The 27,142-nt window shown below is 45.5% G+C and overlaps 3 protein-coding genes across 5 annotated transcripts in view; 1 reads left to right on the top strand and 2 right to left on the bottom strand.

Moving 5' to 3' along the window:
• Positions 1-5,044: 5,044 nt before the first annotated feature.
• On the top strand, positions 5,045-8,430 carry LOC308145851 (monocarboxylate transporter 4-like; the record flags this gene model as incomplete). Its single annotated transcript, XM_080517436.1, has 5 exons — positions 5,045-5,267; positions 5,354-5,497; positions 6,240-6,829; positions 6,963-7,143; positions 7,943-8,430. The coding sequence occupies 5 exons, from the start codon at positions 5,045-5,047 to the stop codon at positions 8,215-8,217; spliced, it is 1,413 nt and encodes a 470-aa protein (XP_080373562.1). The 3' UTR covers positions 8,218-8,430.
• A 3,399-nt stretch (positions 8,431-11,829) lies between these two features.
• csnk1db (casein kinase 1, delta b) lies at positions 11,830-22,109 on the bottom strand. 3 transcript variants are annotated; one of them, XM_080517334.1, is made up of 10 exons: positions 21,720-22,109; positions 20,245-20,355; positions 18,559-18,707; positions 17,149-17,377; positions 16,896-17,066; positions 16,673-16,821; positions 16,050-16,218; positions 15,086-15,225; positions 14,796-14,866; positions 11,830-12,512 (listed from the first exon to the last, which is right to left on the bottom strand). In XM_080517334.1, exons 1-9 carry the CDS (start codon positions 21,793-21,795, stop codon positions 14,834-14,836), a joined length of 1,227 nt encoding a protein of 408 aa, XP_080373460.1. In that variant the 5' UTR covers positions 21,796-22,109; the 3' UTR covers positions 11,830-12,512; positions 14,796-14,833. The 3 variants fall into 3 exon arrangements, with proteins under 3 accessions (XP_080373460.1, XP_080373459.1, XP_080373458.1); XM_080517333.1 differs by having other exon boundaries at positions 14,796-14,861; XM_080517332.1 differs by lacking the exon at positions 14,796-14,866.
• A 3,033-nt stretch (positions 22,110-25,142) lies between these two features.
• Positions 25,143-27,142, bottom strand: part of LOC308145487 (RNA binding protein fox-1 homolog 3-like) — a gene marked incomplete at both ends in the record, with an annotated part of 35,217 nt that continues 33,217 nt past the window's right edge. Inside the window, 2 exons of the mRNA XM_080516943.1 lie at positions 25,143-25,211; positions 26,629-26,743. Of these exons, the coding sequence (XP_080373069.1) occupies positions 25,143-25,211; positions 26,629-26,743 (184 nt within the window). The remainder of the gene's footprint in view (positions 25,212-26,628; positions 26,744-27,142) is intronic.

The raw sequence follows: 27,142 nt of genomic DNA, 5'->3' as shown, positions 1-27,142 counted from the left end.
GTTTCTGTAGGAAAGGAGAAAAAACACGAACCATTTTAACAGGAAGAAACCTGCAGAACCAGACTCAGAGGAGATTCTCAGTAGAACCAGACTCAGTAGATGTCAGTAGAACCAGACTCAGAGGAGATTCTCAGTAGAACCAGACTCAGTAGATTTCAGTAGAACCAGACTCAGAGGAGATTCTCAGTAGAACCAGACTCAGTAGATTTCAGTAGAACCAGACTCAGAGGAGATTCTCAGTAGAACCAGACTCAGTAGATTTCAGTAGAACCAGACTCAGGAGGTTTCAGTAGAACCAGACTCAGAGGAGATTCTCAGTAGAACCAGACTCAGTAGATTTCAGTAGAACCAGACTCAGTAGATTTCAGTAGAACCAGACTCAGAGGAGATTCTCAGTAGAACCAGACTCAGTAGATTTCAGTAGAACCAGACTCAGAGGAGATTCTCAGTAGAACCAGACTCAGTAGATTTCAGTAGAACCAGACTCAGGAGGTTTCAGTAGAACCAGACTCAGAGGAGATTCTCAGTAGAACCAGACTCAGTAGATTTCAGTAGAACCAGACTCAGTAGATTTCAGTAGAACCAGACTCAGTAGATCTCAGTAGAACCAGACTCAGTAGATCTCAGTAGAACCAGACTCAGGAGGTTCCAGTAGAACCAGACTCAGGAGGTTTTCCCTGCAGCTCCAGGTCGTGGTTGACCGTCTCACCTTTAGGTTTTCTCCAGGAGAAAAAAACAAAAACAAGCCATTATTGATGGTTCATTAGAGTTTGTGTGTTGGCCTGTCTCTCTGCGTTTGTCCCGTGATGGACGGCTTCACCTGTCCAGGTGAGACCCGACGTCACATATTGTGTCCTGGGATCAGGCCTGGACTGGATCAGGAGGGGGGGGGGGGGGGGAGGGGGGGGGGGGGGGGTGGAGGGCTATTTCAGGTCACTTATTTATACTAGTTTTAGTCGCCAGGCTTTCTAGAGATCAGACCGAGTTTGACCATATTTGGTCACGTCACACTTCTTCCTGGTGCTCGGGTTTCACAATAATGACGGAAGCAGCCGCAGACACGCGCCAGTCCTCTTCAAACTGCTTTTTAAATTCTTCCCAGCAACATAAACGCTGTGCGGTTTAAAGTGCAGCAGAAATATATATATCAAAAAATAAAAAGTAAATAAAAAATAAATAAAATAAGTAAAACAAATAAAAAAAATATATATATATAAAAAAAAAATATATTTTTTTTTTAATTTATTTTTACACGTGGTGAAAAAAAATATAAATATATATATATATATATATATATTTTTTTTTTTTTTTTTTTTACACGAGTGTCCAGGTGATTGAATAACCTGGGGTCCCATGGCTGTCATTGGCCGGGGGGGTGGGGGGGGGGGGGGGGGGGGGGGGGCGGGGCTTCCGCCTGCGCACTCCCGTTAATTTAAGAGAGCCACGAAAGCTCGCTCCCGCGATTTGAGGAGAAGCTCTCCGAGGGACCGCAGCATCTCAGGTACCGTCTCACCGTTTTCTCTCTCTTTATTTCTTCTATATCTTCCTCTCCTCCTCCTCCTCCTCCTCCTCTTTCTCCTCCTTCTCCTCCTCCTCCGGGTGTCTGGAGCAGGTAGGTCCAACCTGAGCCGAGGGGGAAGGTGCGCGCGCATGTCTGACTTACATTATTTATTGTGTTAAGGACATAAACAGTTTGGTAGAATGAATTATTACTGGCGCAAAGTAGTGGTGGTTTTTTTTAACTTAAGCAACAAGTGTGTTTTCCTGAGAGGAGGAGGAGGAGGTGCAGTGGAGTGAGGAGGAGGAGGTGCAGTGGAGTGAGGAGCCACAGGTCTCCTCCCTCCTCCCTGACTCAGCGGAGGTGAGCCGCGCTCTGCCTACGTGCGCCCGGCAGCATCCCGGCCCGGTGATGTCGGGTGACGTCACGACGCGTCTCGTGCCATTTCCCTCACAGAGTCAGAGGAAAGGGCACGTCCACTGATGGAGTTAAGAATATCTCGCGGTCCAGTCGCCTTTGTGACGCTGCCTCGCGGTAACCCGAGAGTCTACGGTGCACAAAGAGGGTAAATAAGGGTCTGCAACCTTTAGCGGCCCTGATGACCACTTCCCCCGGAGGGAAGCTCCTCTGGACGGGAACAAGATGAAACCGGTTCTGGTCAAGGTCCCAGACCGGTCCCAGACCCTGAATCTGGATCATGTGTGATCTATGTTCAAGTTAACGGTCGTAGCTCTTCACTGGTTTCCTCCCAGAGAGACGACTTCATTTCATGAGAGAATTACTTGTAACGCGTCAGTGACCTCGGGTGAATAGTCGTGTATTTTTACACATAAAGACCGTTTAAAACTGCGGCGGAAGAAGAAGAAAAAAAAAATTATGTGGGACTAAAAACTTTTGTAACATTAATGTTATTTGTAACATTGAAGGATAGAAATAATTCACTTGTTCTATTAAGTCACTAAATATTTCTAATCCCAGGTCACTGAACCGTTACAAGTAATTCACTTATTGTAATAAGACTTATTGTACATAATACACTTATTATAATAAGTTGTCTGTCTGGGAATCGTCTATCTGGGAATCGTCTATCAGGGAATCGTCTATCAGGGAATCGTCTATCAGGGAATCGTCTATCAGGGAATCGTCTATCTGGGAATCGTCTATCAGGGAATCGTCTATCAGGGAATCGTCTATCTGGGAATCGTCTATCAGGGAATCGTCTATCAGGGAATCGTCTATCAGGGAATCGTCTATCAGGGAATCGTCTATCAGGGAATCGTCTATCTGGGAATCGTCTATCAGGGAATCGTCTATCTGGGAATCGTCTATCTGGGAATCGTCTATCAGGGAATCGTCTATCTGGGAATCGTCTATCAGGGAATCGTCTATCAGGGAATCGTCTATCTGGGAATCGTCTATCTGGGAATCGTCTATCTGGGAATCGTCTATCAGGAATCGTCTATCTGGGAATCGTCTATCAGGGAATCGTCTATCAGGGAATCGTCTATCTGGGAATCGTCTATCAGGGAATCGTCTATCTGGGAATCGTCTATCAAGGAATCGTCTATCAGGGAATTGTCTATCAGGGAATCGTCTATCAGGGAATCGTCTATCAGGGAATTGTCTATCAGGGAATCATTTATCTGGGAATCGTCTATCAGGGAATCGTCTATCTGGGAATCGTCTATCAGGGAAAGGGAATCGTCTATCAGGGAATCGTCTATCTGGGAATCGTCTATCTGGGATCGTCTATCTGGGAATCGTCTATCTGGGAATCGTCTATCTGGGAATCGTCTATCAGGGAATCGTCTATCTGGGAATTATTTATCTGGGAATCGTCTATCAGGGAATCGTCTATCAGGGAATCGTCTATCAGGGAATCGTCTATCTGGGAATTATTTATCTGGGAATCGTCTATCAGGGAATCGTCTATCTGGGAATCGTCTATCAGGGAGTGTGTGTGTGTGTGTGTGTGTGAGACACACACACACACACACACACACACACACACACACACACACACACACACACACAGACACACACACTGACCCATGAAACATGTTGTCAGTGATGCCAAGCATCACCAGACTAATTTAGGAACCCTTAACATTTCACACACACACACACACACACACACACACACACACACACACACACACACACACACACACACACACACACACACACACACACACACACATTTTAGTGAACAAAGTCTCAGTGTGTATTTTGCGTCGGTCTGAACATCACAGGTTACAAACCAGAACAAGTTTCTGACCAGGAAGTCCGAAATTAATAAAATCGGTCGCTCCGGTATTTGTAACGCATTAATATATATATATATATAAAAAAATATATATATATATTTCAAAATAAATGCGAGCAACGCTTTATCACTACTAATACAACATGGGGAAACGTTTTATTTCAAGTCCACTTTTTACAAATGACATTGAGAAGGTGAGATCTGAGGTGGAGAGTTCACTGACAACAGAAGTGATCCGAGGACGGACCTCAGGGGAACGCCAAAGGTCACCGCTACTATTACTGCTCACAGCCAACACACACACACACACACAGTGGTGGAGGGTGTGGGAGGAGGTGTGTGTGACGGCTGTCAGGTTAATCTCTCCGTCCCTCCGTCAGTCCAGAAACAGCTGCAGGTTCAAATCGCAGCTTTGTTTACAGGAGCGTCATTTGTTTATTGGAACACAAAGGAAAAGAATTCAAAGCAAAGCGGCAGGAATTGTCTTCGGTTGCCCGTCTGGAACTGATGTGAGGTCAGTGCGTAACAATTAAAAGACAATTAAAGTACTTCCTGGTAACGTTTATTTAGAAATGTCATTGTTACCAAAAAAATACCTCAAATTATACGTAATAAATTGTCGTTTTTACGCAGATAAATATAACGATGGTCGACGTCAGCAGGTGAGACATGAGCCGACGTGTTCCAGAGGTTCTAGGGGCGATATTAGGGTTTTATCGAGGTTTTCTATGGTCGTGCTGCGTTTTTGTTCATGTAGTTAATTAGTTGATCCGGTCTAGTTTAGGTTGGTTGGTGAGTTGTGGGCAACCAGGAGAGACGGAGGTGCTGAGTGAACGGTCCTCCTGCCACCAAGTTCCTGTTGCGGAGAAAATGTCAAAATAAAAGCCACCGTCATTCAGCTGGCAATAAAGGCAGCCCCCCCCCCATAGCCTTACTGCAATAATGATTCTGACTGATTCAATCAGACAGGTTTATTTCAAGCTAATATATAACAAATATAATGTGAACATAAAAAATTAAAAAAAATAGAGAAATAAAATAATAATACTAAAAAGTGTCCATAAATTAAGAGAGAAAATACCGTGACAAATTGAAACAAATCACAAAAAATAAAATTGAGAAGATGGACGAACCATTTCAATGTTTTTGGGTTTTTTTGTTTTTTTCCCGGACGACCTCTGACCTTCTGGACGCCAGTGACTGAAGCGTGTTCTTGTTCCCCCCCCCCCCCCCCCCAGTGTTCCGTCAGTGAACCTGAACTCGGCACCGAGGGTATAGAAATGGGCGGCGCGGTGGTGGACGACGGCCCCCCCGGGGTGAAGGCGCCGGACGGCGGCTGGGGCTGGGCGGTGCTGGCCGGCTGCTTCGTCATCACCGGCTTCTCCTACGCCTTCCCCAAGGCGGTGAGCGTCTTCTTCAAGGAGCTGATCCACGAGTTCGACGTGGGCTACAGCGACACCGCCTGGATCTCCTCCATCCTGCTGGCCATGCTGTACGGCACAGGTGAGCTCACCTGGCCCGAGGCTCCGCCCCCCCCCCCCCCCTCTCCCGAACGAAGCCGGTGACTCTGACGCGTTGTGCTCCGTCAGGCCCTCTGTGCAGCGTGCTGGTCAACAAGTTCGGCTGCCGGCCCGTGATGATGGTCGGGGGCCTGTTCGCCTCCCTGGGGATGATCCTGGCCTCCTTCGCCACCAGCATCATGCACATCTACCTGTGCGGGGGCGTCATCACAGGTAGGGTCACGACCGACGGGCCACCTCCAGCCACAAGTCCAAACCCGTTGGGTCGTTTGAACCAAAACCCCACGACAGAACAAGAATACGTCCTACCTTTTTATGGTCTATCTAATGATTTGACACCACCCAAAACCAGTCCGACATTTATTCTCTGGAATTGCACCTTTAACTCAGTGTGACTGTAGCTTTAGATCATTTCTCTCTCTCTCTCTGAGGTTTTGGGCCAAATTTAATGGTTTCAGTTTTATCTGAGTTCAGAAGCAGAAAATCACGGCTCATCCAACCCGTAAGTCTCCAAGATAGGCTTCTAGCTTCATAGATAAATAGATTTGTGTGTCGTCGGCATAGCAATGGAAGTTAATGGAGTGTTTTTTTTAATAATATTCCCTACAGGAAGCTTGTACAAAGTGAAAAGTGTGGGAACCGGGACGGAACCCTGTGGAACTCCAGGTTTAACCTCAGTCTGGACTGAAGAGTCTGATGAATATGATCGGAAGCAATTTAGTGCTGTACGTTTAAGTCTCTGTAGTGGGAGGTTCTGATCAATAGTATCAATGCAGCACGGAGATCTAATAGGGACCAGGACAGGGACCAGGACAGGGACCAGGACATGGACCAGATCAGGGACCAGGATAGGGCCCAGGACAGGGACCAGGACAGGGACCAGGATAGGGCCCAGGACAGGGACCTTTATGGTGAAAAAGTGCAGTTTAGAAGTGCGTTGTCTCTCCCGCTGCAGGTCTGGGTCTGGCGTTGAACTTCCAACCTTCCCTGATCATGTTGAATCGGTACTTCAGCGAGAAACGGCCTCTGGCCAACGGCCTGGCGGCGGCCGGCAGTCCCGTGGCGTTGTGCTGCCTCTCTCCACTGGGCCAGGTTCTGCAGTATCAGTACGGCTGGCGGGGGGGCTTCCTCATCCTGGGCGGCATGCTGCTGAACTGCTGCGCCTGTGGCGCCCTCATGAGGCCACTGCTGCCCTCCGGCAAGCCCCCGGCGCCGGAGGAGAAGGAACCCCAGCCGAAGGAGAAGAAGAAGCTGCTGGACTTCAGCGTGTTCAGGGACCGAGGGTTCGTCATCTACACGGTGGCGGCGTCCGTGATGGTGCTGGGTCTGTTCGTGCCCCCCGTGTTCGTGGTGAACTACGCCAAGGGCCTCGGCAACGAGGACACCAAGTCGGCGCTGCTGCTCACCATCCTGGGTTTCGTCGACATGTTCGCCCGGCCGGCGTCGGGGCTGGTGGCCGGCACCAAGTGGATGCGACCCAGAATCATCTACCTGTTCAGCTTCTCCATGCTCTTCAACGGCTGCACCGACCTGGTAGGGTCACAGGTGAGCGCGGCGTCGGTAGATCTTCGGTGCGTGTGTCGCCCCGCCGAGTCCGGAGTCGACTCTGCTGGTCGAGGTCGACCGACCGTCGGCCGAGTCGAGACTTAACCTCGCGTCTTCCCCTCGCGTCTCGTAGGCGGACAACTACATGGGCCTGGTGGTGTTCTGCATCTTCTTCGGGATGTCGTACGGCATGGTGGGGGCGCTGCAGTTCGAGGTCCTCATGGCCATCGTCGGCACGGAGAAGTTTTCCAGCGCCATTGGCCTGGTGCTGCTGATGGAGGCCATCGCCGTGCTGGTGGGACCCCCCGGGGCAGGTCAGCGCCGCTCCGCCTTTCTGCGCATCCAGATCGCGAGATCCGCCGCCGCTAACCGCTAAGCGCTAACCCAGGGGTCGGCAACCCGCGGCTCCTTGAGCCTCCGTCCCACTGCAGTTCATACCGGAGACGAAAGGAGGCAAAGCCACCCCAGAGCGCAGTTCTGCTACAAAGAGTAGGGTAAAATGTAGGCGCAGCCATGTGACGTCATTACGCAACAATAATAGCATGAAGAACGTAGAATTACTGGACAGCGGCTCAACTGGTGTCTGAAGCTGGGAGCTTCCTGTGCCTTTCACAGTAAAAGCCCACAGTTCCAGGAGGTTCATTCCAGACTTGTTGAGAGTGACGGAACATTCTAGTGAATTCCACAACAACTACAGGACATTAAAGACACACCATCACACTCATGGTTCTAACAATCCAGATCTCCCACATTTATCTTCCATTTTAATAATGTGTAGCGATAAAGGAGCTGAGAGCTGCAATGCATTATGGGAGTTTCTGTTTGTGGTGTTTTAAATGTAATTATTGGGGGTTATGTTAGGTTTGTAGTGTTGGTAATAATTGTGTTTTTGTTGCTTAGTTCATGTAGTTTAGTTTATTAGTTGTAAGTCGTCAACCAGCAGTGAAGAAGGTTTAATGTGTCGTGTCTTCCTGTGGGACTGTCAAAATAAAATGCGTGCGGCTCTTTGGGTGTTGCGTTCAGTGGGAAACGGGACCAAATGGCTCTTTGAGCATTAAAGGTTGCCGACCCCTGCGCTAACCGCTAACCGCTAACCGCTGTTGTCTCCGCCAGGCCGCCTCTTGGACGCCACCCACCAGTACATGCACGTGTTCCTGTTGGCGGGCTGCGAGGTGACGCTGTCGGCCATCATCATCTTTCTGGCCAACTTCTTTTGCATCAAAAGGCCACAGGGAACCCCGGAGGCCAACGTGGAGATGGCCTCGTGCGCCGCCGAGCGGGAGGGACTCTACCGCGCGGAAAACGGGAGAAACGGCAACGCCGCCGTGGAGCCGGCCGGCGAAGAGCCGTCGGAGGGGCGGGAGGATGGACGGCGCTCTTCGGAGTGACGGAGGAACCAACGAGAACATCGGGAGAACTGATCTGCCCGGCGGAGCTCTAATCCACGGAACCGACGTAATCTGCAGGACGGACGGTCGCTAAGCTAGGAGGCGGCTAAAGGTCGTCCTGCAAAATGCTGATCGGGCGAAATTGTTGTGTTTTAACACGCCTGTCAGGAGTGAGAGGATGAACTCCGCCTTCATCCTCCAGACCTCCACATTTCTTTCTTCGTTTGAATTGTGTCGCGTGGAAATTCCTGTGACTTTCAAATTTAAGTGTTTTTAAAGACGAAACATTTTCAAATGAAAACATAAATTCACAGAAAGTTGAAACACTTTTACTTGAAACTGGTTTGAAAATCACATTTCTGCTCCTTTTGGCCCCCCCCAAAAAAAGAAACTTCCTTTTTCCACTAAATTCACCTGAAAACAAAAATTCATAACGTTGAAAAATCAAAACAAAGATTTCTACGCCGTTCAGCGCAACTGCAGCTCGTGTTGCTTGACGTCATTGAAGCGTTAGTTTTAGGAATTATTAAGTTTTATCAGATTAGTCTTTAGCAGCCTGAGACATTTTTAGTTACTTTTAGAAAACGATGCCATTTCAGCAGTTGATTTTTACGTTTTAGCTACTTTGACATTTTTATCATATTCCGTCTCTTCCTCCTTGTATCGTAGAAACAAGCTGGGATTAACGACGTACTTCCATACTTCGTGTGTCGACTGTCGAGGAGGCGGAGTCACAGACGCAGATTTTATTTAATGGCTTTTGTATGTTTTCCCAGTTTAACTCCGTGGACTCTGATACAGTGCAATTAAACTCTTTCCAAAAAAAAAATGTAATATATAGTTTTATTTATTTCACGTATGCAAATGTGTTGGCAGCTAAATCCTACAAAGCTGTTTCTGCAACTCAACCAATGCAAGTGTAAGACCGCGTGTCGTTTGTTCGCTGGGCTGATTAACGTGTCGTCTTCATGCGCCGACGACTTGATGTTCAACGTGCCTTTGTGTGCTTCTGATCAAAGTCGTGAAACGCCGTGTGAATACACCAATAAACCCTCGTGACTGGAGGGAAAACTCACGAAATGCTGGTCGTGGTTTTTTTATCCTTCAAAGTCCCGATGCAGGTGAGCAGCAGCTGGAATCCACACGAAATGGTTTAGTCTCCTTTGTTCTGTAAAACAAGACAAGACTGTAAAGTAACATGTAATACTGTGCAATCACCCTGCAACTATACCACTTTATCTACGTCACTTTATCTATACCACTTTATCTATACCACTTTATCTATACCTCTTTATCTATACCTCTTTATCTATACCACTTTATCTATACCACTTTATCTATACCTCTTTATCTATACCACTTTATCTATACCTCTTTATCTATACCACTTTATCTACGTCACTTTATCTATACCACTTTATCTACGTCACTTTATCTATACCACTTTATCTACGTCACTTTATCTATACCACTTTATCTACGTCACTTTATCTATACCACTTTATCTATACTACTTTATCTATACCACTTTATCTACACCACTTTATCTACACCACTTTATCTATACCACTTTATCTACGTCACTTTATCTATACCACTTTATCTACGTCACTTTATCTATACCACTTTATCTATACCACTTTATCTATACCACTTTATCTATACTACTTTATCTATACCACTTTATCTATACCACTTTATCTATACTACTTTATCTATACCACTTTATCTATACCACTTTATCTATACCACTTTATCTATACTACTTTATCTATACCACTTTATCTACACCACTTTATCTACACCACTTTACCTATATCACTTTATCTACACCACTTTATCTATACCTCTTTATCTATACCACTTTATCTACGTCACTTTATCTATACCACTTTATCTACGTCACTTTATCTATACCACTTTATCTATACTACTTTATCTACACCACTTTATCTATATCACTTTATCTACACCACTTTATCTATACCTCTTTATCTATACCACTTTATCTACGTCACTTTATCTATACCTCTTTATCTATACCACTTTATCTACACCACTTTATCTACACCACTTTATCTATATCACTTTATCTACACCACTTTATCTATACCTCTTTATCTATACCACTTTATCTACGTCACTTTATCTACACCACTTTATCTATACCACTTTATCTACGTCACTTTATCTACACCACTTTATCTATACCACTTTATCTACATCACTTTATCTATACCACTTTATCTATACCACTTTATCTACACCACTTTATCTATACCACTTTATCTACGTCACTTTATCTATACCACTTTATCTACGTCACTTTATCTATACCACTTTATCTATACCACTTTATCTATACCACTTTATCTATACCACTTTATCTATACTACTTTATCTATACCACTTTATCTACACCACTTTATCTACACCACTTTATCTATACCACTTTATCTATACCACTTTATCTACACCACTTTATCTATATCACTTTATCTATACCACTTTATCTATACCACTTTATCTATACCACTTTATCTATACCACTTTATCTACACCACTTTATCTATACCACTTTATCTATACCACTTTATCTATACCACTTTATCTACACCACTTTATCTATACCACTTTATCTATATCACTTTATCTATACCACTTTATCTACACCACTTTATCTACGTCACTTTATCTACGTCACTTTATCTACGTCACTTTATACCACTTTATCTATACCACTTTATCTACGTCACTTTATCTATACCACTTTATCTACACCACTTTATCTATACCACTTTATCTACACCACTTTATCTATACCACTTTATCTATACCACTTTATCTACGTCACTTTATCTATACCACTTTATCTACACCACTTTATCTATACCACTTTATCTAGTCACTTTATCTATACCACTTTATCGACACCACTTTATCTAGTCACTTTATCTATACCACTTTTTCTATACCACTTTATCTACGTCACTTTATCTATACCACTTTATCTACGTCACTTTATCTACACCACTTTATCTACACCACTTTATCTATACCACTTTATCTACGTCACTTTATCTACATCACTTTATCTATACCACTTTATCTAGTCACTTTATCTACATCACTTTATCTACGTCACTTAATTGACCACTTAGGACTGACCCTGCACTGCCAACACTGGTATATTTTTACTCTAGTATGTTTATTGTACTTTATTCTACACTTTGCCCCCCCTCCCCCCCCCATCAGTTTAATTTCCTTGTATTTCATCTTACTGTATATTTTTCTCCCCTTAGAACTTATTGTACTTTATTATAGTTTGTGATTTTTATCTTATTTTTTAGTCCTATTTTATTTAATCTACTTATTACATTTTACTGTAAATACTTTTGGCCCTTAGAGTTCTTGCTCGTCATTGTATATAAGAAAACTATTCTTATGTTTGCACATTTCTTGTCTTTCCTCCTCGAGTCCTTAAGAGCAGAATGGAACAAGTAAATTCCTCCTTTGTGATCAATAAAGTCAATAAATCTTATCTTATCTTATCTTAAATGACGAGAGTGTGGTCGTGGCTGTGAGGACAGGAAGTGAGGCGTCACAACGAGATACAAGTGATTCATTTATTTCCAGATTAAGAGCACAAACACAGTGGAAAATAAGAGTAGACCTCACTGATCGGCTCGCTTCCATATTGCCTTCCGAGAAATGTGGAGCGGGAAACGAACAGGAAGTCTCCTCGCAGGTCGGACCGCCGCCGTGCTGCTGGGCAATGCCGACCGGTCGGAGCGGTCCGGAACCGAAAGCTGAAAGCAAGACGACGGTGACGCCGCGGCGTCAAACCCGGGAGAAGCAGGTCTCCGTCCAATCAGAGCGCCGGGCCGGGAGGAGGAGGAGGCGGAGCTTGCAGCAGTGGAAGACACTCGTCTTCTTTTTTTTTTCCCCCACTACAAAGAGCCGACAAATACTAAAAACTGAAGGGAACGTCTGCTGCCTTTCAACACGTAGCTAAAAAAAAAGAAAAAAGAAAGAGAAGCTTCACACACACCCAGGAGGTTTGTGTGTTTGGCGCGATGGAGTCGTACAGACCGGGGGCTCCGCCCCGCCGCCACAACGCCACAGTTCAATCTGCTGCTCCGACCAGCACAGACAGGAGGGAGGAAGAAAAAAAAAAAAAAACGAAGGTATGGTACAAAGTTCAGAGGGGGGGGGGGGGGGTGGAGGTCCTCGGAGGGAGAGACTCATCGAGGAGCCAGGAGGTGGAGGCCGGCAGGAGGAACTCCAGACACCATCTGGAGGAGACACAGCAGGAGGCGGCAGGTCAGCACAGCGGAACGCCGCCCCCCCCCCCCCCCCCCCCTCACAACCCCCCCAAAACACATCTCTCAACATTTGACTGTTTCTTCTTTTTTGCATTTGAAACGTTCTTCACCAACAAACTGGAATCCCTCAGTCCACTTCATGTCTTAAAACTGGTCTGGACTCTAGCAGGTACCAGCAGTACTTTAGCAGGTACCAGCAGTACTTTAGCAGGTACCAGCAGTACTTTAGCAGGTACCAGCAGTACTTTAGCAGGTACCAGCAGTAGTTTAGCAGGTAGTTTAGCAGGTACCAGCAGTACTTTAGCAGGTACTTTAGCAGGTACCAGCAGCAGTACTTTAGCAGGTATCAGGAGTAGTTTAGCAGGTACCAGCAGTACTTTAGCAGGTACTTTAGCAGGTACCAGCAGTAGTTTAGCAGGTACTTTAGCAGGTACCAGCAGCAGTACTTTAGCAGGTACCAGCAGCAGTACTTTAGCAGGTACCAGGAGTAGTTTAGCAGGTACTTTAGCAGGTACCAGCAGTAGTTTAGCAGGTACCAGCAGTACTTTAGCAGGTACCAGCAGTACTTTAGCAGGTACCAGCAGTACTTTAGCAGGTACTTTAGCAGGTAGCAGCAGTACTCTAGCAGGTACCAGCAGTACTCTAGCAGGTACCAGCAGTACTCTAGCAGGTACCAGCGCTGTTCCAGCTCTCCAGGATGCATTCACTGACTCCACTAACAGTCGGAATTCAGAACCTCAAGAACTCGTCGGGTTTCAGAGGTTTCAGGTTCTTCGTCACACCAGGTTCTGTCAAAGACTCTGGTTTCCAGTAAACGTGCAGGACTGTACCAGGTGCAGGACTGTACCAGGTGCAGGACTGTACCAGGTGCAGGACTGTACCAGGTGCAGGTTTCTCTACTGGTTTTCCCCTCCAGAGAACCCGGTCTGGTTAGAAACACTGACACGAGGGAAACAGTAAAGTGCCGACTTGCAGAAAGCTCCGGGACGAGCGACGGGGCCGTTCAAGCGTTTGCGGGGCAGAAGCAGCTGGACGTCATGCGCTAGCGGCAAGGCAGCAAGCAAGGCTGTGTGGCGGGGGGAACTTGGGTTTGGCACAGAGAACCAGCAGCAGCAAGCAACACGGATCTTCAAAGGGCTGCAGGGCCGCTGGGCTCATCCAGCTTCAATCGCCACGACGAGTTTGTCTCCAGACCGTCTCAGAATTGTCCTCGGATTGTATTTCACAATGTTTAGTCAATTCTGCGTCACACCGGGAGGCGACAGGACAGGAAGTGTCAGGACGCTTCAGGAAGTGACATTGGAGGTTTTGTGTCTCTGTACATTTCTAATAAAAATCGGTGCTTCGGCCATTTGCTGACAAATTGAATCTATTTTCTCTGCGGAGTTTAATCTGATTACTTTTATCCAGAAGTTGAGAGGCGACATGAAGCTTTCACTAAATTATGTGGAAAATAAACCTTTTAAGTTTTGTTTTTACTCCCGATATGGTGGACCAGGACTCTGGTCTCCCAGTTGAAGGTCTAAACCAGCGGTGCTCAATACGTCGATCGCGATCTACCAGTCGATCGCAAAGGTAGTAATAGTAGATCGCATGACATTAGGAAAAAAAAATAGACGCTGGTGTAATGAAACTAATTTACCTTTCCGAATTACGAGTACGATCGAACGCAGCGTCAGATGACGGCGGAATGTTTCTGACCTTTAGGTCGACGCACACGCACAAACAACGACGCTAAGTGTGGCAAAGCTAACAAGCTAGTCAGCGAGTTAGCGCAAATTTGAAGCCCCCCCCCAAAAATGAGTGGGGGGGGGGCTGGACCAAGTGAGAAGACGAAGACGTTTCATTTTCATGAGGAATGGGAGGTGGACTTTTTTTTTCACGATGTCATTTTCTAAGTGCGTTTGTCTTGTCGACCGTCGCAATACCAAAGATCAAAGTAACATCAAAGTAAACTCAGGTAATTACAAAGAATGTTCCTAGTTAATTATGTCGTGTTGCTCAATATTGGCTCATACGGTTTTGCAAGGTACATCATTATACATTGTACGTATAAAGAATCCTCAATATATTTGAAAATAATATACGTTTTGCATTTTTGTAGTGGGGGATCACTTTGGATCACTTTGAACGGAGGCGTTGGAGGTGTGAGGGACATGCTGGACCGGGACTGGACGGGGACGGGGGGGGGGGCGAGGGTGACAAGGGGGGGGGCTGCAGGGGGAACATGCATGGTCTGGTGGCAGGACTCACCCCGGGCGGCCGCCGTCACACAAGGACGTGGCGAGCGTCTACTTGGCGTGATGCTCGTAGGGAATGCTATTCTGGGGTGGGGGGGGGGGGAGGGGGGGGGAGAGACAAGGCCCAACACGTCAGACCAAACCACACAGCCGGACACGGCGAGACGCTCCTCGGTTCGGGACAAAGACACACCGTCCCAGATCCTTGTCTCCGCCCCCCCCCCCCCGTCCCCCCGTCCTCACACCCAGGACCTTCTCTTTCTCTTTCCCCCCCCCCTACGTGTCCCCCAGGGGGTCCCGTACCTGCGACGTGGACATGCGGGACGTGTCCTGCCGTCCGGTCAGGTCCGAGGACGACATGTTGACCGGCGCCCCGCGGTGCAGCCGCATGCTGACCTTACGCTCCCGCTCCACGCCGGACACCTGGCGAGGCGACGTGTTGGCTGGAACAAACACAAAGTCACGCTTTGTTTACAAGAAAACATCTTCTGGGTTTGAGGAAAACGCTACGACAACAAACAAACGTTACTTGACGACACGCGAACTTTTAATCTACGGGTGATTGCGTCACTCCTACAAGGTGTTCCCACAAACTCACCTGAGCCAGGTGACGCTCCGTACAGCTCTCATGTCGGGCAAATACATCGATTTCTCGAATTTGTAGTTAAAGATTTATATTCTGCATTAAAAAAAAAAAAATTTTTCCACATTTTTCCATCCCGTCTAAACGTTCTTTATGTGTTTTCAGAGCTGCTGTTGCTTCTTTTGCTTCAATCTGATTAAAGCTTGAATTTGTTGACTGACTGAGCCTCGTTTACTTTTTCACTCTGGGATTGTTTATTTACATTTCGGCTCCGAGGACAATAATCACAGCAAATAAAGTTGCACTTTTGGCAACATATCTGACGTCTTCAGTTATTTTTTTTAGCGCATTGAGACAAAAAAAGAAAAAAGGAAAATCAAAACGAAACTCTAATTATTCTTGAAAAAATTAAATAAAATCAAAGCTTGTTATGAAAACATAATCCAGTGTTTCGTCGACGTTTCACCAAACAACAACAACTTCTGAAATTTGGCAGCACTTCAGGTTTGTACGACGAGACTGAAGCGCCTCAGATCCCTCGTTACCATGACAACACGAGGGCTGCAGTGCTACAAGGCAGCCCACTCAGACCCGAGCGTCCCCCCCCCCCCCCCCCCCCCCCCCACCACCACCTCCGTCAGACAGACGAACAAACATCCATCAGGTGACCCCCCCTCGACTGACCGGTGTGTGACGTGGGGGTCAGCGGGGTCGGCGGCGCCCCGTCCTGGGCCCCCCGGGGCCGCCCCGACGCGGCGGGAACTCCCCGGGCGCCGGGGTTCCTGCCGTGCCTCAGCCGGTCCTCTCGGTCCCGACGCTCCCGCTCCGCTTCCTCTGCGGCGCGATTCGCCCCCTGGGGGGTGAAATCACTCCGTGACACACCGACACACAAACAAACAAACAGACAGACAGACAGACGACACATCTGGTTCTGGCTCAGGACCCGTCTGCATGGCCTCGTTTGAAGATGTGTCAAGACTGGAGACGTGTCCCATCGCTAAATAATGTTTAACGTTAAATTCAGTCGGTGTTGATTCAGTTCTATCGGACGTCAGAAAAACGTCTTTGGAATCTTCCTTATTCTTGTCGGGCTGGTCGGTTGTGTTGTTCTGGAGAACCTGCAACAACCTTTGACCAACTGGAGAAAACAATGCTTTTAAAACTGCTTTTATTTTGGTGAATGATGTGGATTTTAAGTTGCAACAGTAAAGTGAAACTACTCGACCAGCAGCCGACCGATGGACCAGAAGCAGACGACCTCATGAGGACGTTGCAGAAAGTCCCACCGACGGTGAAGAGGAACTCACAAACTTGAGCATGTTCCAGTCGAAGACGTAGTCGTAGGAGAAGCCTTGTCGGTGGAACAGGTTCCTGAAGAGCTGCCGCAGGTACGAGTAGTCCGGCTTGTCGTCGAAGCGCAGGGAGCGGCAGAAGTTCAGGTAGGTGGCGAACTCAGCTGCAACCGACAGGAAAACTCAGACTCAACACATCGACGACTCCGCGATGGCGCGACGCCGAGTCCACACTCACAGGGGTATCCTTTACAGAGCACCTCGATGGGCGTGGACATCTTCTTCTCGCTGATCCGCTCGTACTTCTGCCTCTTGGTCGCCGCCTTCAGGCCTTGCCAGGGTAGGGAGCCCAGGTTGAAGTACATGAGGACGTAACCCAGAGACTCCAGGTCGTCGCGTCTCGACTGCTCTGGAAGACGGAAAGCAACGAGGGTTAGGGTCAACGTGAAGGCCGGTCAGACGGGTTCTACAGGGTCAGGGTGGTTCTGTACCGATCCCCAGGTGTGTGTTGATGGAGGCGTAGCGCGCCGTCCCCGTCAGGTTCTTGTTCTCGCGGTACGGGATGTGCTGGTGTGTTCGGGCGTCGCGATACTTCTTGGCCAGTCCGAAGTCGATGATGTAGACCAGGTTGCCCTTTTTGCCCAGTCCCATCAGGAAGTTGTCGGGTTTCACGTCTCTGTGGATGAAGTTCTTGGAGTGGATGTACTCGATACGGCTGATCTGGAACCGAGGCAAGACAAGGAAGAGTTCACCTGGTTGTTTAGGTTCACCAGAGAATTCTGAAGGACTGACGGTATAATAAGAGTCGTTTCTCCTAAACCTTCATCCACACTGTGTGTGAAGGGTTAGAATGAGTCTCCCTTATTTCAGTTATTGTGCTGAAGTCTGGTAATACTTCTACCAGCACCACTAATACTTCTACCAGTACCACTAATACTTCTACCAGTACCACTAATACTTCTACCAGTACCACTAATACTTCTACCAGCACCACTAATACTTCTACCAGTACCACTAATACTTCTACCAGGACCACTAATACTTCTACCAGGACCACTAATACTTCTACCAAGACCACTAATACTTCCACCAGCACCACTAATACTTCTACCAGTACCACTAATACTTCTACCAGCACCACTAATACTTCTACCAGTACCACTAATACTTCTACCAGCACCACTAATACTTCTACCAGGACCACTAATACTTCTACCAGGACCACTAATACTTCTACCAGGACCACTAATACTTCTACCAAGACCACTAATACTTCTACCAAGACCACTAATACTTCTACCAGGACCACTAATACTTCTACCAGCACCACTAATACTTCTACCAGTACCACTAATACTTCTACCAGGACCACTAATACTTCTACCAGTACCACTAATACTTCTACCAAGACCACTAATACTTCTACCAGGACAACTAATACTTCTACCAGTACTCTATAGTACTACTAATAATAGTAGCAATAATATAACAATAACAATATGGTAGCAATAAAAAAAAAAAACAATAACAATATATAACAATATATATATATATATCAGTAATAATAATAATAATGATACCAATAGTAATAGTATACATATAATAATAATAATACCAATGGTAATAGTGTACTTGCACATGTATAAATATATGTATATGTACATGCAATATGCCATATGAAATATATGATATCATATAAGTATCAATGTAATTTAGTCCAGGTGGTGATGGAGGCTCTGACGGAGGCAGAAGGGTTAAAAAGTCTTATTGCCGCGGGGAGGAACGATTTCCTGTAACGTTATATATATATATATATATATATATATATATATAGTGAAATGGCATGACACAACATGAACAAACAAATCAACCAATGAGCAGTGTGTGGAGCAGAGCCTCACCATCTGGTCGGCCAGCAGCAGGACCGTCTTCAGGCTGAACTTGCGAGAGCAGAAGTTGAACAAGTCCTCCAGGCTCGGGCCCAGCAGCTCCATCACCATCACGTTGTAGTCGCCTTCCGCTCCACACCACTTGATCGTTGGAATCCCCACTGCGAGGAAGACCAGGGCTCAGTAACCACCACGGCTCGGTAACCACCAGGGCTCGGTAACCACCAGCGCTCAGTAACCACCAGCGCTCAGTAACCAGCGCTCAGTAACCACCAGCGCTCAGTAACCACCAGCGCTCAGTAACCACCAGCGCTCAGTAACCACCAGCGCTCAGTAACCACCAGCACTCAGTAACCACCAGCGCTCAGTAACCACCAGCGCTCAGTAACCAGCGCTCAGTAACCAGCGCTCAGTAACCACCACCGCTCAGTAACCAGCACTCAGTAACCAGCGCTCAGTAACCACCAGCGCTCAGTAACCACCAGCACTCAGTAACCACCACCGCTCAGTAACCAGCACTCAGTAACCAGCGCTCAGTAACCACCAGCGCTCAGTAACCAGCGCTCAGTAACCACCAGCGCTCAGTAACCACCAGCGCTCAGTAACCACCAGCGCTCAGTAACCACCAGCGCTCAGTAACCACCAGCACTCAGTAACCACCAGCGCTCAGTAACCACCAGCGCTCAGTAACCAGCGCTCAGTAACCAGCGCTCAGTAACCACCACCGCTCAGTAACCAGCACTCAGTAACCAGCGCTCAGTAACCACCAGCGCTCAGTAACCACCAGCACTCAGTAACCACCACCGCTCAGTAACCAGCACTCAGTAACCAGCGCTCAGTAACCACCAGCGCTCAGTAACCAGCGCTCAGTAACCACCAGCGCTCAGTAACCAGCGCTCAGTAACCAGCGCTCAGTAACCACCACCGCTCGGTAACCACCACCGCTCAGTAACCACCAGCACTTAGTAACCAGCGCTCGGTAACCACCAGCACTCAGTAACCAGCGCTCGGTAACCACCGGCGCTCGGTAACCACCGGCGCTCAGTAACCACCAGCACTGAACCTGCACTGCCAACACTGGTATTATTCTTTACTATAGTATGCGTTACAAATTCCCTGTGAAGAGTATTGTGTTGTTCTGTTAGAATAGGGGTTTTTCGTCGGGCAGTATTTTGGACAGCCCAGTCAGGTGATGGGGGTCCTCGCGTTACGTCCGGGTGAACGGAGTTTTTTATGGTAATAATAAGACGGAAGTGAACCCCTCGCTACATGTTGAACGCCTTCGTGAAGAAGTAAGTCCTCAATAGTCATCAAGCCTACAAGTGTTCATACTCAGTGTTTAGGTTAGTAGACGTGTTTGCTAACAGTTCTGTGTCGTTTAGCTCGGATGTGAATGAAGCTAATGCTAATCGGCTAGCTCTGTCTGCATGTGTGTGACAGTATAAGGGATTTAAGTCAGTTTATTGAGTATTATTACCACTAGTTATTGATTTGTACGTTCTTTATGTGTTACAGAAAACCATTCTGCATTGCTCTTCGGTCATCTATTCTTCCATAACTATACATTCACTTATTCATCACACTGGATCAGGGATCAGAACTGGATCGGGGATCAGAACTGGATCGGGGATCAGAACTGGATCGGGGATCAGAACTGGATCGGGGATCAGAACTGGAGCATGTGTGTCAGAACTTCACCTCCTCCTTGCATCATCTTGTAGATCTTGCTCTCGATGTGGAGCTGCGGGTGTTTCGTCTTCACGCATTCCAGTTTAATAGCAACTTCTTCGCCGACGGAAATATCAGTGCCTGTAAAGAGTGAAGACGACAGAGACTTAAAGACGAGTCAAACCCGGGAACACGTCCCTTCGTTCAGAGGACAGACGACATTAAAAGAAAACCCAAAATAAAGCATGAATGTGAATTATTTAATAATTATCTTGTTTACTTCTTATATACATATATATGTATTTATATTATAAGTTATGTGCTTTTAAATAACCAACATATTTGGTGTTCGTTCAATATCAACCGGTCCTACAATATGTCCTCGTGACCCGTCCCTCTGAAGAGAGGACATCTGTCTCCAGAGGGACACTTGGACTTTATGGCGTCTCTACATCAGAGGATGAAATAGAACAATGGAGGATTCAGAGAGTCTGTTAGGATTTAACAAAGGGCACATTTTCTACACTGCCGTCTCCACATACGTGGACGTGTCCTCCACATACGTGGACAACATGTCCTCCACACAGAAAATGAACGTGGGACAAAACAGCGTTGGTGAAAGCAGAGATGAAAGAGAGATGAAAGCAGCTGACATGTTTACCGTCGCCTGCACACGTCACTGTTCTCATAACAAGCACAGCACCCTCTAGTGGCCAAGCTACCAAACTACAACATTTTCACCATTTCCTCACGAGAACCTCCCTGAAACGTGAAATTGAGAAGAATACGATTTCCAGCTGATCACTTCTCGTGGTAACGAGTCTTTGTCAACTAGAACAGTTTAAAAGAAGATATGATTGTGTACGAGACAGTGAAAGTCATGAGAAAAGTCCATTACAGACTTGTAACCGTGGAAACTGGTAAGATCCTGGAGTCAAACCAAGTCATGTCCAAAGTTTACTCTGATGGGTTCTGATGGTGTTCTGATGGGTTCTGATGTTTTCTGATGGTGTTCTGATGGGTTCTGATGTTTTCTGATGGGTTCTGATGGTGTTCTGATGGGTTCTGATGTTTTCTGATGGGTTCTGATGTGATCTGATGTTTTCTGATGGTGTTCTGATGGTGTTTGGATGGGTTCTGATCGTGTCATGATATGTTCTGATGGGTTCTGATGGTTCACTATGACCAAGGTTCACCACTGTTTCACTATTTCATCCTTATAGTTCCATGGTGACACAGTCGGTTCTCAATGACAAGCAAGGTTCATCTTCCCCTGACAGCTATGGAACCGGATCAGAACCAGGACCTGAGCTCAGAACCAAGGCCTAAGGCCAGAACCAGGGCCGTGAATCAGAACCAGGACCTGAGCTCAGAACCAGGACCGAGGCTCGGAACCAGGACCTGAGCTCAGAACCAGGACCGAGGCTCGGAACCAGGACCGAGGCTCAGAAGAACCGAGCGAAGCCGTTTTCAGGCCCTGTGAGGAGAAGTGGACATTTACGCACCTAAATAAATGTCCCCGAACGATCCGCTGCCGATCTTCCGTCCCAGCCGGTACCGGTTCCCCACTCTCAGCTCCATGGCTCGGTACCTGTCGTGGCCCCCCACCAGGTGAGTGACGGAAACCTTCGCTGACAGCTTCACAACAGCCGGAATTCACACGTCCCCCCTTCCGCCACAATCCAAATCCGTCCGTAGCGATTCCGATGTCACCATCCCTTTTCGGCCTTCACCGCCGACGGACACTTATAATATCGCCATCGGTCGGTAGTGTGAAACGCGTAGTTTATGTCGCCCCTGCGCGAGGTTAGTCAAAGCCTCGATGGCGAAGATGGAGACGGATTTCTCTCCCGCTAACTCCTGTTGGGACGCGGCTCCATTTCTCGAGCCGTCTTCTTCGCAGCTGTCACTCCGCCGTGACGTCACTTCCCCCAGCAACAGCGGGCAGATTCAACGAAACAGCAAAAACGGATTGCAAAATAGCTGATGTTTAGGTTAGAATGTTGAGAGGATTAAAAGTCGGGATTCTTAGGATTTATTTTTTTAATTTATATAAAATGGTTTTACATGGAAAGTTATATCGAAATATATTGGAAAATCTCACATCTTCAAAATCTCTCCCCCATAAACCAGTGTAATGTGAACACTTCAAACTTTCTGACTCCATAAAGATATCCTGACAATGTTGGTTATGACAGAAAGATAAACGTGACCAAATGATTAATGTGCCGTGAAGTTTGAATCAGAAAGGGTCTTCAACAATAACTATGCTCTCTGGCCACGCCCATTAATTCACTTTTCTTTTCGCTGATTGGCTGCGTGAAGAACAGCCACTCTGATTTTTTCTGATTGGCTGAGTGAGAGCCAATCAGCATCCTGCTGGAGCAGCTCACATGGCACAGCTGTTGTTTGGGTAACAGGCTGGCACGTGGAGACTGTTGTAGCCGTGTGTCATACATAGACCTATACAAGTAGAAACATACACATAGATATATACGCTTATATATTTAACAATAGACACAATAAAATAGCAGTACAACTGTGAATAAAGAAGCGATTAATAGAACTGCATCTTCAAATATCCTGGAAAAAGTAGAACAGAATCAAAACTTATTCTTTTGACATATTAATCTCTCTCTATATATATATATATATCTCTCTCTCTGCTTCTTTGTCTCTCCATCTCTCACCTCTCACTATTTTTTCTCAGTCTCACTCTGGAGCTTGAAGCTAAGTTGACTTTCAAAAGAAAGCATGCCTCGTAAATCAACTCGTTTTATCGTGGAGAAAGAAATCTGATGGCAACTCTTACTTTGAAAGGAAGTGTCAAAGCGCAATCAAGTTGAACCCAAATACTGACGCTGTACTTCAACCACAGGCGGTCAGATCTAAACACGGACCAAGAAACCCACGTGATTTAATAAATGATCAATAAAAGCCGAGAGCCCAACTTAAACAGTGCGAATAAAGACTGAAACTCAAACTGGGCATCAGACATATGTTGTGACCGTGATGCGACGTCACTGCTTTGCGAAAGCTGTCTTCTTCCCTTCCATCAGAAAATATCCCAGAGTTCGACGAGGACTCTTTTCTTTTCAATATGCGGAGGAGAAGCAAACGAATTCTCTGCACGTTCTTGAACAAGACAGCAGGGGGCGGCCGAGAGTCGTCATGCAAAGTTGTCAACACAAACCTGTGCAGGGATGCTGCAGAGCCTTTTTAATTTTTTTTTATTAATAATCATTGTAGTATTAGCTATAATCATATTCCAATATCTTACTAATAAATACATTTGGAGCATACCAAAATAAAATCCAGGAAAGGGAAACACGGCTGTAATATGTTTGTGTACATTTACAGTAATACAAGGTTCTGCTGTTGAGGACAAGAGAATTCACACGTAAAGAATAGAAAAGCACAAATAGCCTGAAACACACATTAAAAATACAAAGTGCAAGTAAAGTCCGATATATATTTACTGGTCACCATTAAAACCGTTGTGCTTTGTGGATCTGCATAGGACGGGGACAAACGATGAAGAGGAGCTGAAATAGAATGTAAACCGACACTGATAAAAAAAAAAAAAAAAAAAGCAAAGGCTTGTTGGGCAGGTAAACTTTTTTTCCTCATTTAATTTTAAGTGAGGATATTTGGAGTCCATGAAAAAAAGCCCAACATGGATGAAGTCTTGTTTCTTTTCTCTTCAGCAGTTGATCCCAACGGTTTTCTACTGGACATTTAATTAGCTTATGATGTTTTCTAGCTCTTATATTTAGTGCATAGTGTTCATTGAGCCTGAACCTGTGTGAATAAAAAAGGAACTGTGCGGGAATCAAAACAACTGAAGTCCTTTATGGGAAAAGAAAAAGAAACAAAAAAAACAAAGCCGAGCAATTGAAGCAAAGTCTCACATAAAACTTTAGAAAAGTTTTCAAATATATAAAATAACGTGATGTTTTCAGACATTTTGGACCAGTGGGTCTCAAAGTGTGGAGAAAGTTTGAAGGAGGTCTGAACAACTTCTTCACATCAGTAATAAAGTAAATAAATAGTGGAAAACTGTTTATCACACGTTTTTTTTTATCACTGGAGTCGTCGGTGATGAGTCAAGTTATGATAATGGTATCTTTTATGCTTTATATAGAATAATTAGATTAAGCTCGAGTGCAAAAAAAACCCCAAAAGAAGACGGGAATTAATGAGAACAGCAGCAGATTACACATGAAGGCAAAAAGTAAAATCCTGTAACGAGCTTTGGTAAACAACAACGTCATCAGGTAAAAAAAATTCTATTTATTTAACTGTGATTTGGAATAAACTGAGGAAGAGGAGACCGACTCCACACTCTGAGAACCACTGTGTGTGTGTGTGTGTGTGTGTGTGTGTGTGTGTGTGTGTGTGTGTGCGTGTGTGTGTGTGTGTGTGTGTGTGTGTGTGTGTGTGTGTGTGTGTGTGTGTGTTAGGTTCAAGCTGAAGTAAACACAACATCCAGAAATGGAGAGAAACTTTGCACAACATTCACGCGTTATGATAGGAAGCAACAAGGATTTAAATAAACAAACAATAACGTAGTGTAAAACCAGGAACTGGATTCTGACATGGAGTCGTTTGTCCCCAGAAAGACGTCCAGGTGTTTGTTCAACAGGTGAACAACAATCAGCCGCGACGGAAGCTGCTTCACCGCCCTGTTGAGCTCATCAACAGGAAGCAGACGGATGTAAACAGGTTGGAAGTCGTCACAAACAAAGAAAGACGAGGAAACAAACAATAAATAAATAAATAAATGTTAAAAAATTGAAAAATACAAGACCAAACAAAGGAAATCAACTGAATGCAGCAGAGATCAGCAAACGACTGCATCGCTGCTGAGATTGACATCGTGAGTAATTTTTAAAGTGTTTTTGTTTCCATAAAGTGTTTTCGGGTTCTCATCGGTTCAGGAGTTCATCTTCATCATCATCATCATCATCATCATCACCTGAAGTCCAGCTCAGCGTCTGAGACCCCCGAGGCTTAGGACGGTTTCTCAACAGAAACATTCTGGTCATCGTCCAGTGTTCAAAGCCAGTGTCCCTCACAGGAAACTGAAATACTTTGAAGTTTCTCCTTCTGAGCTCCAGGACGGTTTTTCTCATCTGGTCAGTCTGTTGACCTGAGAACAGCTGGACAGATGTTTTAGTGACATCGTGAGGATCTGACACGACAGTGTGTGTTTCCTTTGTACCACGTGTCTCTGTTTCCTCGTGGTCCCACTGGAGGTAAAGGGGAAGGACGGCGGGACGGCGGGACATACAGGACGTCCTCCAGAGACGGACAACAGGTTGCTCTCTGATCGAGATAAGAAAAGTTGACGTCTCTCCTCAGAGTCACTCGGCGACAATATCGCCCGTCTGGTTCAAAAGCACGTCGCTGTATCGTTTACAAATGTCGACAATTCATAGAGCTTTGATCTTTTCTTCGTTTGAACGTATATATATAAAACAACGTCGTCGACGTAAAAGGGTTCAAAGTTACATTCAGGGGCTGAACTGAACAGGAACAAATTCCAACGGAACCAAAAACAAAACGGCACCTGGAGAAACCGGGTCGTCTGTCCTGGATTTATCTACGATCGTATATATAAATGCTTTGATCCTCACTGGTAGTACAAGTAGCACAACATTTGACTGCGTGTTGTTATTTATCAGCATGTTTACCTGTAGAAGGACGTCGCCGATCAATAAGAATTGTTAGCGGCTCATGAAAACTTTGCTGATGTCAAAAAAAAAAAAATTTCTTCAGCTTCTCTTTCCTTCTATTGTTTCATTTCATTCTTTTTTTTTTTAAACACACTATAATTCACACATAGCACTTTTTTTTTTTTTTTACACATGCCAGTGTTTGTTCTTTTTTTGTTGTTAATTGTGAACTTAAAAAAGTTTAGAAAAATAAAATGTTTTCTTGTGACATCTTTGATGGGTCTCCTCCATTCTGGGGGGGGGGGGGGGGGGCTCCCTCCCCGGGGAGGGGGGTTACAGGATTAGAGATTAAGCCCTCCAACATCTTCTGTCCGTCCAAATCCCCTCCAATCTTCACATTAATGCTCTTAATGTTCTACTTGATCTTCTCTGCTCGTCCCGTCAGTCGTTTATTTACTGGAAAAGACGGAACAAGTCAGTGATCTCTGCTCTGCAACACATGCATTTATTCACACCACAGTGAAAAGATAAAAAAAAAACCTGTTTCTTTCTCTCTGTTCCATGTTGGAGATAAAGTTCGTGGTGTGATGCTGCACGTCTGTGATCACGGGAGGTTCTAGTTTTCTTTATTTTAATATAAATGTCACTGGTCTCGTTACAACAACCTCTTCAGAGGCAATGTGACGTATCGATGCTCGTCACTGAAGATTTAATCACTGAGGAGAAAAACACTCACCATTGTGCCCACGGTGTAGGCGGCTGCAGGGCCGAGGGGGTGGTGCTGGTGGTGCTGGTGGTGGTGCTGGTGGGGGTGGGGGTGGGGCTCTGCGGGGGCGTAGACTCTGCCATAACTGGAGAGGAGGAAACACAGTCAGCGTACAAAACCTGGAACCAAGAGGTGGAGCAGGTGGAGAAGAAGAAAGATGTATGGAAGTCTGTATGGAGCATGAAGACACCTGTTGTTATTATTATTATTATTATTATTATTATTATTATTATTATTATTATTGTTATTATTATATATTCTTTTCATTTTAATTCTTTTAATTATTATTAGAATTATTATTTATTATTATTATTATCATCATTAATATTATTATTATTATCATTATTATTATTATTATTATTATTATTATCATTATTGTTAATATTAATATGCTCATTATTATTATTATCATCATTATTATTATTATTTTATTATTGTTATTATTATTATTATTATTACTATTATTATTATTATTATTATATAT

This window comes from Blennius ocellaris, assembly GCF_963422515.1.
Source record: "Blennius ocellaris genome assembly, chromosome: 21".
In the NCBI taxonomy this organism is placed as follows: Eukaryota; Metazoa; Chordata; class Actinopteri; order Blenniiformes; family Blenniidae; genus Blennius; species Blennius ocellaris.
Note: the sequence above shows the minus strand (reverse complement) of the source record. Positions and strands in the feature narration are given on the sequence as shown.

Excerpts from the sequence above, each read along its gene's own strand:
- csnk1db (XM_080517333.1), bottom strand. The coding sequence starts at position 21,795 with ATGGAGCTGAGAGTGGGGAACCGGTACCGGCTGGGACGGAAGATCGGC. Across the intron at positions 17,378-18,558 it reads TGCTGCTGGCCGACCAGATG|ATCAGCCGTATCGAGTACAT; the intron begins GTGAGGCTCTGC and ends CCTCGGTTCCAG. Across the intron at positions 16,822-16,895 it reads GCTCTGTAAAGGATACCCCT|CTGAGTTCGCCACCTACCTG; the intron begins GTGAGTGTGGAC and ends TGTCGGTTGCAG.